The following is a 10,846-nucleotide window of genomic DNA, read 5'->3' as shown; positions in this document are numbered from 1 at the left end:
CCGATACCCAGCGACCCCTCTGTCTCTGTGTCCTACATGTACTGCTTGTCAGGGCAGGGTCACGGGGGTTTGTTATCCATCAGTGTGTTTCCCTGTGGCCAAGATGGGGTTAAAATTGCTAGTCTGGCTGACAGCAGGATAGAGGGAAGGAAGTAGAGAGATTAAATGAGTGAGAGGCAGGGGGCAGAGAGAGAGAGAGAGAGAGAGGGAGGGGAGTGATTTAGTTCATCCCTAAGCAGCACTGATTGACTATAGCTAGCACACTGGCACTCACAAGCACTAACACCCACACAGAACGATGGAGAGAGACAGCAGAAATGAGAAGTTCTTCTCCAGAAAGAGAAGTTTCACTTTTGGGGCATATGGAGGGTGAGTAACAGTCACAGTATTGAGAACAAATTAAAATGCTTTCGTTCTAGTGTCAGAATCTGAATAAAATCTTGAAATAGTTGATAATAGAAGTAGTCCTTAATGTCATGCACATTGTCTAAGGAGTTACTCTATTCACAGTGTGGACAAGTTCATATGTGAAAATGAGACTAGGTGAGCAAAACTTAATAATACCTTAATTTACCTTTATCCACATTAGATGTAGTTTATTTCTCGCTGGTTATTTTACACTGGATTTAAAGTTTGATACACTTGCAGTTGATGAATAGGAAAAGTGATGGGTTGCATTGCTCTGTCATTCCACCTGTTGCAGCAGACCAGAACCTTTAGAGCACAGCATTCTGGATATTTTGGACTCCCCTACCAGCGAGACCAAACCGTTACTCTCTGCTGGCAGCAACCAGAAGGTAAAAGGACTTAATTGTGATAATGTGTCTTTCATCATATCCTTTTTGAATTTGTTGATCACATAATCACTCATTTAGTCTCCCTGCATTTCCCTGCATCTGTGTTTGTCTAATGTTGTTTCTCTTTCTCTTCCTGTTTCTCCCTAAACCTCCTTTCTGTCTGTCTGTCTGTCTGTCTGTCTGTCTGTCTGTCTGTCTGTCTGTCTGTCTGTCTGTCTGTCTGTCTGTCTGTCTGTCTGTCTGTCTGACTCTGTATGTCTGTCTGTCTGTCTGCCTGTCTGACTCTGTCTGTCTGTCTGTCTGTCTGTCTGTCTGTCTGTCTGTCTGTCTGACTCTGTATGTCTGTCTGACTGTCTGTCTGTCTGTGTTTTCCATGTAAGGTGACAGAGCTGTTTGAGATCATTGAGAAGTTGCAGGTGAGTGTACAGCACCATTCCCTCTCTGTTTTGTGTAGTCTCTGTGTGTACAACAGTTCTCTCTGCAGTTAGTCAATCAGTCAGTCATTGTTACCTTCCCTCTCCTTCATCAGAGCAGCAGGCTAGATGAACAGCGCTGTGAATTCCCTCTGCCTTTGAGGGTGAGTCTTTCTCCTAAAATATCATGTCAAGATCTGTGTGCACACGTGTGTGTGTGTTGACAATGACCTTTCAATATTATCAACGATACAGACATTTTTGTTCCCTAAAACACTGACATCACATTAGTTATAACACTCATACCAGCATACATAAAACTCATTATTAGGTATGCTGATGCAACCATGAGCATGTCAGTTCAAACATCATCCTACGGATACTGCTAGATGTACATTTAATTGGATACACCAGACTATTTAATTATCATCTCACCCTTTTGAAAGTCTCAGCTTTTGAAGATAGGTCGTGACCTTCCTCTGATCCTGCCTCCAAAGCTGGGTGGTTACTGGATAGACCCCCCGCTACAGAAGTTTGCTGAGACCAGTCCGACATCCTCTCATTACGGACTAGACCCAGAGACCTATGACATCATGGAGAGAGACAGCGAGGCCACATACTACCAGGAGTTCTTCCGCTCACGAGTTAGTAGAGTACCGCCCATAGGACTACTCTTATTCTGTTCCATTTGATGGTAGAGATGGACTATGATCCAAGATGATGAAATACATACATAGTAGCTGTGTGACTTTCTCTCCTATGTCAGTATCATCACTCGTTCACAGCAGTGGACCCCTCCCTGGGACCCCTCCTTCTCTCTGTCTGTTTGGAGGAAGAAGAGAAGAGGCTGAGAGTAATACTGAGGTTGTATCAGAAAGAATGGAAATGATTCAATTAATGTAATGAAACACCCTGGTGAATTCCATGAGCAACGGTTATTACGTCTGTCTTTCCTTTCCAGAATGAGGGAATGCTCTATGCATGGGGTTTTCTCTGTGTCTCTGTTCCCAAACATCCCGTCTGCTGTGGAGCTGGCCAAGGTACCATTACTAGTCTCTCCAACAGACGTGTGTATTCTAGATAAACCTTTATTGTACTTTTACTGAAAACATTTACCATCATTGAAAAAACCCAAACTGACCATGTCCTTTTCAGATGCTATGCGACAGTGTGACTGTGCTCAGATTTGATGTGGTCAGTTACCTCAAGGTACTTCTTTTTCACTGTACATATTCCCAAATGCTTTAGGCCTTCATGTTACACAGAATGTACTCTTCAAATGACCTCTAAACCCTGAGACCATTTTGACAAAAATGTGTGCTCTCTCCTTCCCCTTTATCTCTCTGTCTCTCCCTCCCTCCCTCTCTCCCTCTCTTTGCTTCTTTCTTTCTCTCTTCCCCTCTCTGTCTTTCAGGCACCAGATCTTATAACAGCATTTGATGAACACAGAGTGTCTCCGAATTTCAAGTTTGGTGTCTTGTATCAGAGAGAGGGACAGGTAAATAACTGGAATGCAGGCAGAAGCTTGGACGCATTAAATAGTAGCACTAGTCTACTGTACATTACCTCTCATATTTTCTCTCTATCTTTTACAGTTGACAGAGGAGGACATACTCTGTAACAATGAGGAAAGTGAAGAGTTTCAAGAATTCCTCTCTATTTTGGGAGCTACAGTCGCACTTCAAGGGTTCCCTGGGTAATGTACAGTAACCTACATGGTGACATGGCCTTATGGAGAAATTACAGAAATATGGCATTGTAACAGGAAGAGATGAATAAGAAGATACCAACAGCTTACTGTCACTCCCTCTCCCCAACTACCTCTCCCCTCTTTCTATCCCTCCCTCTCTTCCAGGTTCCGAGGAGGTTTGGACGTGTGTCACGGCCAGACAGGAAATGATGCGGTCTTCACTTCCTTCCACGGCAGAGAGATCATGTTCCATGTGTCCACCAAATTGCCCTTCACAGAGGGCGATACACAACAGGTTAGCCTGAATAACGACACCAAATCATCCTCACCCACAGTCAATCACTTCAACCCAGCTCCAGTGGCTCCCTCTTACCCTCTGCTCATTACTCCTTACAGCTACAGAGGAAGAGACACATTGGCAATGACATCGTTGCTGTTGTTTACCAGGAGGGCCACACCCCTTTTTTGTCTGATGTCATCGGCTCACACTTCCTGCACTGTTTCCTAGTGGTCAGGAGGGTGAGGAAGGGAGTGGGGGACGAGGGGGAGGAGGCAGGAGGAGGAGGGGTGTTCCAGGTAAGAAGATAAAACAAAATGAGAGACACATTGATCTCTTATCACTGTAGGTATTTTTATTGGAATGGAAAGCCTTTTTCAAACTTGGAAGTGGTCTGTTGCAGGTGTCAGTCACAGCCAGAGAGGATGTACCTCCCTTTGGTCCCTCCCTCCCTGATCCTCCCATATTCACAGAGGTGAGTAGAGTTCACATCTGAACTTGGTGACATGGTAAAAGGCCATGATGCATTCTCAGTGTGTCTCTGTTGACTTATCTTCCAGAGCTCCCTGTTGAGAGAGTTCCTTCTGACCAAGCTTATCAATGCAGAGATCTCCTGTTATAAGGCTGAGAGGTTCAGTAGACTGGAGGTAACCACAGAAGAACAACACCAACACCATTATAAATGTATACAGTAATGCTTGAGGCATTACATGCACATATCCAAAGACTTTCTAGATGCAAATCTGATATCTTTTTATGTGGAACAGAAACCAAAGAAACAAGTCTTTCCTCTTCTCTAATTCCTCTCTTCTGCTCCCCATCTCTTACTTAACTCCTCTATGATGCCTCCTTCTCTCCCCCGTCTCTGCCTCCTTCTCTCCTCCGTCTCTGCCTCCTTCTCTCCCCCCGTCTCTGCCTCCTTCTCTCCCCCGTCTCTGCCTCCTTCTCTCCTCCGTCTCTGCCTCCTTCTCTCCTCCGTCTCTGCCTCCTTCTCTCCTCCGTCTCTGCCTCCTTCTCTCCTCCGTCTCTGCCTCCTTCTCTCCTCCGTCTCTGCCTCCTTCTCTCCTCCGTCTCTGCCTCCTTCTCTCCCCCCGTCTCTGCCTCCTTCTCTCCTCCGTCTCTGCCTCCTTCTCTCCTCCGTCTCTGCCTCCTTCTCTCCTCTGTCTCTGCCTCCTTCTCTCCCCCCGTCTCTGCCTCCTTCTCTCCTCCGTCTCTGCCTCCTTCTCTCCTCCGTCTCTGCCTCCTTCTCTCCCCCCGTCTCTGCCTCCTTCTCTCCTCCGTCTCTGCCTCCTTCTCTCCTCCGTCTCTGCCTCCTTCTCTCCGTCTCTGCCTCCTTCTCTCCTCCGTCTCTGCCTCCTTCTCTCCTCCGTCTCTGCCTCCTTCTCTCCCCCGTCTCTGCCTCCTTCTCTCCTCCGTCTCTGCCTCCTTCTCTCCTCCGTCTCTGCCTCCTTCTCTCCTCCGTCTCTGCCTCCTTCTCTCTTCCGTCTCTGCCTCCTTCTCTCCTCCGTCTCTGCCTCCTCTCCTCCGTCTCTGCCTCCTTCTCTCCTCCGTCTCTGCCTCCTTCTCTCCTCCGTCTCTGCCTCCTTCTCTCCTCCGTCTCTGCCTCCTTCTCTCTTCCGTCTCTGCCTCCTTCTCTCCTCCGTCTCTGCCTCCTCTCCTCCGTCTCTGCCTCCTTCTCTCCCCCGTCTCTGCCTCCTTCTCTCCTCCGTCTCTGCCTCCTTCTCTCCTCCGTCTCTGCCTCCTTCTCTCCTCCGTCTCTGCCTCCTTCTCTCCTCCGTCTCTGCCTCCCTCCCTCTCTCCTCTCATCCTTTCTTTTCAAGCTGCGCACTCGTTCGTCCCTCCTGGAGGGTCTGCAGGCTGAACTGTCCACCCGCTCCCAGTGCATGATTGGAGATTCGCCTGTGTCCGCTCTCTCGACTTCTGAGGGGATGAGGGGTGTAACTGAGGGGAGTGGAGGGTTCATCGAAAACTTTAAGGTGAAGTCAGAAATCCTTGACTTTTCACTCCAGTATGGGGAAAGGGTGGGTTTTGGATATGGCATCCATATTTCCTGTCTTTGTTGCAGAGAGCCATTAGGGTACGCAGTAATTCTTTTGACACTCTTGGGGGACCTAGAAAGATGGGCGGGGTGCCGCTCCCACAGAAGCCCAAGGTAACTCATACTGAAGATGGAAGCACTTTCTCTTTTTTCAGTGAATATCTTATTGATATGTTTGTGGGAAATACTGACCACCCCTGTTGGTTTTTGTCTCCCTCTCCAGGCTGCTACAGAGAGAGATGGAGAGAGGTAAGACACTACAGAGAACGGACAAATCAGGCAGATGGATGGACAGACAGACAGATGTTGTTTTTTGTCTTCCAGTGAGTTGGCCTACAAGCCCCCTGAACCCAGCTTTCCCACAGACAACCTGGGCTCCACAGAGGTCAAAGACCACTCCAGTCCCCAGGAGAATACATAGACAGACAGAATTATGTGTATATTTTAGTAATAACCGAGTAGATACTTTGTATGTACAGTGCATTCGGAAAGTATTCAGACCCCTTGACTTTTTCCACGTTTTGTTACGTTACAGCCATATTCTAAAATGGTTTATTCTAAAATCTATTAAATAGTTTTTTCCCCTCATCAATCTACACACATTACCCCATAATGACAAATTAAAAACAGGTTTTTAGATATTTTTGCAAATTCAGTACTTTGTTGAAGAACCTTTGACAGCCATTACAGCTGTTATTTTCAGGTCTCTCCAGAGATGTTCGATCGGGTTCAAGTCCGGGCTCTGGATGGGCAACTTAAGGACATTCAGAGACTTGTCCTGAAGACACTCCTGCGTTGTCTTGGCTGTGTGCTAAGGGTCATTGTCCTGTTAGAAGGTGAACCTTTGCCCCAGTCTGAGGTCCTGAGTTCTCTGGAGCAGGTTTTCATCAAGGATCTCTCTGTACTTTACTCTGTTCATCTTTCCCTCGATCCTGACTAGTCTCCCAGTCCCTGCTGCTGAAAAACATCCCCACAGCATGATGCTGGAACCACCATGCTTCACCGTAGGGAGGGTGCCAGGTTTCTTCCAGATGTGACGCTTGGCATTCAGGCCAAATAGTTCAATCTTGGTTTCAGCAGACCAGAGAATCTTGTTTTTTCATGGTCTGAGAGTCCTTTAGGTGCCTTTTGGCAAACTCCAAGCTGGCTGTCATGTGCTTTTTACTGAGGAGTTGCTTCCGTCTGGTCACTCTACCACAAAGGCCTGATTGGTGGAGTATTGCAGAGACAGTCGTCCTTCTGGAAGGTTCTCCCATCTCCACAGAGGAACTCTGGAGCTCTGTCACAGAGTGACCATCGGTTTCAGGGTCACCTCCATGACCAAGGCCCTTCTCCCCTGATCGCTCAGTTTGGCCAGGCAGCCAGCTCTTGGAAGAGTCTTATTGGTTCCAAACTTCTTCCATTTGAGAAAGATGGAGGTCACTGTGTTCTTGGGGGACCTTCAATGCTGCAGAAATGTTTTGGTACCCTTCCCCAGATCTGTGCCTCGACACAATCCTGTCTCGGAGCTCTATGGACAATTCCTTCGACCTCACGGCTTGGTTTTTGCTCTGACATGCACTGTCAACTGTGGGCCCTTATATAGACAGGTGTCTTTCCAAATCATGTCCAATCAATTGAATTTAACACATGTGGCCTCCAGTCAAGTTGTAAAAAACCATCTTAAGGATGATCAATGGAAGCAGGATGCACTTGAGCTCAATTTTGCATCTCATAGCAAAGGGTCTGAATTCTTATATAAATAAGGTATTTCACAAAACTAAAAACCAGTTTTCACTTTATCATCATGGGGTATTGTGCTTAGATTGATGAGGAAAACAAATATTTAATCCATTTTAGAATAAGGCTGTAACGTAACAAAATGTGTAAAAAGTAAAGGGGTCTGAATACTTTCCGAATGCACTGTACAAGCTGTAAAATAAGATGTTTAAAATAATAGTAAGTAATACAAGTAATAATATATTTTAGAATATTTTCAATGTTAATATGTGGACATCATTGTAGTAAATGTATGATAACGAAGTCATGCAATATTTATTACTATTTTACTATTTTAGTGCATTGTAACAATTCAGGGCTGCCAACATTTGAAGAAAGTTTGGAGTGAGATTTGCTATGTGAATTTCATTGCCCCCTGGCCAATCCATAGACGAGGGACTGGGGGTTTACTGTTTTAAAGTGAATTTCCTGAAATTCTATGTATTTTGACATGGCTTAGGCCTATTACCAGGGTGGAAAATTAGGTTTATTCAGGATGCTTTGAACATTAAATGAACACTCCAAATTTGACTACTTTGTTACTTTTTTGGGGTATGAAATGTGAAGAATGCTAATATGTTTTTTCAATTTTTTTAGGTGGTTTGACACTTTATTCAGACAGTAATTAAATGAGGTAGGGAGACAGGCAAATGCTAAAAACAGTGGGAAGGTTGGAAGCTGGGATTGATCCATGTTATCAGGTGGAAAGTTGTATGAGATACATGGAGAGGAGTGTGTTACTATTAGTGGATGATGGTAGTGGGTAACCAAATCATAGATTGGAATCTGCTTGTCCAAAGACTGCTTTGAAGGTAAGGACACAAAAGATAAATATTTTGTCATTTAGGATCAATCTCTTTAAAATAGGGATGGAAAGAAAATCCTGCTTAATATCCAGGAGATTTGGACAACCAGATCTATGTTCAACAAGTGCTGGGTGTTTGAAAATGTTCTTGATATAAAAATACATTTTCAAGATGACGCAACCTTCAATAAAAATCTAATGAAGATCAATATTCAGGTGGTTTATGACTACTAGTTGAAGATCAATATTCAGGTGGTTTATGACTACTCGTTGAAGATCAATATTCAGGTTGTTTATGTCCCCTAGTTAAAGATCAATATTCAGGTGGTTTATGACTACTAGTTGAAGATCAATATTCAGGTGGTTTATGACTCCTAGTTGAAGATTAGTATTCAGGTGGTTTATGACTACTAGTTGAAGATTAGTATTCAGGTGGTTTATGACTACTAGTTAAAGATCAATATTCAGGTGGCTTATGACTACTAGTTGAAGATTAGTATTCAGGGGGTTTATGACTACTAGTTGAAGATCAATATTCAGGTGGTTTATGACTACTAGTTGAAGATCAATATTCAGGTGGTTTATGACTACTAGTTGAAGATCAATATTCAGGTGGTTTATGACTACTAGTTGAAGATCAATATTCAGGTGGTTTATGACTACTAGTTGAATATTAATATTCAGGTGGTTTATGACTACTAGTTGAAGATCAATATTCAGGTCGTTTATGACTACTAGTTGAAGATCAATATTCAGGTGGTTTATGACTACTAGTTGAAGATCAATATTCAGGTGGTTTATGACTACTAGTTGAAGATTAGTATTCAGGTGGTTTATGACTACTAGTTAAAGATCAATATTCAGGTGGCTTATGACTACTAGTTGAAGATTAGTATTCAGGGGGTTTATGACTACTAGTTGAAGATCAATATTCAGGTGGTTTATGACTACTAGTTGAAGATCAATATTCAGGTGGTTTATGACTACTAGTTGAAGATCAATATTCAGGTGGTTTATGACTACTAGTTGAAGATCAATATTCAGGTGGTTTATGACTACTAGTTGAAGATCAATATTCAGGTGGTTTATGACTACTAGTTGAAGATCAATATTCAGGTGGTTTATGACTACTAGTTGAAGATCAATATTCAGGTGGTTTATGACTACTAGTTGAATATTAATATTCAGGTGGTTTATGACTACTAGTTGAAGATCAATATTCATGTGGTTTATGACTACTAGTTGAATATTAATATTCAGGTGGTTTATGACTACTAGTTGAAGATTAGTATTCAGGTGGTTTATGACTACTAGTTAAAGATCAATATTCAGGTGGCTTATGACTACTAGTTGAAGATTAGTATTCAGGGGGTTTATGACTACTAGTTGAAGATCAATATTCAGGTGGTTTATGACTACTAGTTGAAGATCAATATTCAGGTGGTTTATGACTACTAGTTGAAGATCAATATTCAGGTGGTTTATGACTACTAGTTGAAGATCAATATTCAGGTGGTTTATGACTACTAGTTGAAGATCAATATTCAGGTGGTTTATGACTACTAGTTGAATATTAATATTCAGGTGGTTTATGACTACTAGTTGAAGATCAATATTCAGGTGGTTTATGACTACTAGTTGAAGATCAATATTCAGGTGGTTTATGACTACTAGTTAAAGATCAATATTCAGGTGGTTTATGACTCCTAGTTAAAGATCAATATTCAGGTGGTTTATGACTACTAGTTGAAGATCAATATTCATGGGGTTTATGACTACTAGTTGAAGATCAATATTCAGGTGGTTTATGACTCCTAGTTAAAGATCAATATTCAGGTTGTTTATGTCCCCTAGTTGAAGATCAATATTCAGGTGGCTTATGACTACTAGTTGAATATTAATATTCAGGTGGTTTATGACTACTAGTTGAAGATCAATATTCAGGTGGTTTATGACTACTAGTTGAAGATCAATATTCAGGTGGTTTATGACTACTAGTTGAATATTAATATTCAGGTGGTTTATGACTACTAGTTGAAGATCAATATTCAGGTGGTTTATGACTACTAGTTGAAGATCAATATTCAGGTGGTTTATGACTACTAGTTGAAGATCAATATTCAGGTGGTTTATGACTACTAGTTGAATATTAATATTCAGGTGGTTTATGACTACTAGTTGAAGATCAATATTCATGTGGTTTATGACTACTAGTTGAATATTCATATTCAGGTGGTTTATGACTACTAGTTGAAGATCAATATTCATGTGGTTTATGACTACTAGTTGAAGATCAATATTCAGGTGGTTTATGACTACTAGTTGAAGATCAATATTCAGGTGGTTTATGACTACTAGTTGAAGATCAATATTCAGGTGGTTTATGACTACTAGTTGAAGATCAATATTCAGGTGGTTTATGACTACTAGTTGAATATTAATATTCAGGTGGTTTATGACTACTAGTTGAAGATCAATATTCAGGTGGTTTATGACTACTAGTTGAAGATCAATATTCAGGTGGTTTATGACTACTAGTTGAAGATCAATATTCAGGTGGTTTATGACTACTAGTTGAAGATCAATATTCAGGTTGTTTATGTCCCCTAGTTGAAGATCAATATTCAGGTGGTTTATGACTCCTAGTTGAAGATCAATATTCAGGTGGTTTATGACTCCTAGTTGAAGATCAATATTCAGGTGGTTTATGACTACTAGTTGAAGATCAATATTCAGGTGGTTTATGACTACTAGTTGAAGATCAATATTCAGGTGGTTTATGACTACTAGTTGAATATTAATATTCAGGTGGTTTATGACTACTAGTTGAAGATCAATATTCAGGTGGTTTATGACTACTAGTTGAAGATCAATATTCAGGTTGTTTATGTCCCCTAGTTGAAGATCAATATTCAGGTGGTTTATGACTCCTAGTTGAAGATCAATATTCAGGTGGTTTATGACTACTAGTTGACGATCAATATTCAGGTGGTTTATGACTACTAGTTGAAGATCAATATTCAGGTGGTTTATGACTACTAGTTGAAGATCAATATTCAGGTGGTTTA

At 42.1% G+C, this 10,846-nt stretch overlaps 1 protein-coding gene across 3 annotated transcripts; it reads left to right on the top strand.

Moving 5' to 3' along the window:
- Nucleotides 1–201: 201 nt before the first annotated feature.
- On the top strand, nucleotides 202–7,504 carry rap1gapl (RAP1 GTPase activating protein-like). 3 transcript variants are annotated; one of them, XM_055904119.1, is made up of 19 exons: nucleotides 202–369; nucleotides 511–543; nucleotides 707–797; nucleotides 1,178–1,213; nucleotides 1,327–1,374; nucleotides 1,657–1,854; nucleotides 1,977–2,074; nucleotides 2,172–2,250; nucleotides 2,366–2,419; nucleotides 2,625–2,708; nucleotides 2,806–2,906; nucleotides 3,066–3,195; nucleotides 3,297–3,476; nucleotides 3,581–3,652; nucleotides 3,738–3,824; nucleotides 4,998–5,153; nucleotides 5,243–5,329; nucleotides 5,439–5,464; nucleotides 5,540–7,504. In XM_055904119.1, the coding sequence occupies exons 1-19, from the start codon at nucleotides 299–301 to the stop codon at nucleotides 5,634–5,636; spliced, it is 1,728 nt and encodes a 575-aa protein (XP_055760094.1). In that variant the 5' UTR covers nucleotides 202–298; the 3' UTR covers nucleotides 5,637–7,504. The 3 variants fall into 3 exon arrangements, with proteins under 3 accessions (XP_055760094.1, XP_055760095.1, XP_055760093.1); XM_055904120.1 differs by having other exon boundaries at nucleotides 704–797; nucleotides 1,663–1,854; XM_055904118.1 differs by having other exon boundaries at nucleotides 704–797.
- The last annotated feature ends 3,342 nt before the right edge of the window (nucleotides 7,505–10,846 follow it).

Source organism: Salvelinus fontinalis, chromosome 38 (assembly GCF_029448725.1).
Source record: "Salvelinus fontinalis isolate EN_2023a chromosome 38, ASM2944872v1, whole genome shotgun sequence".
Lineage (NCBI taxonomy): Eukaryota > Metazoa > Chordata > Actinopteri > Salmoniformes > Salmonidae > Salvelinus > Salvelinus fontinalis.
Note: the sequence above shows the minus strand (reverse complement) of the source record. Positions and strands in the feature narration are given on the sequence as shown.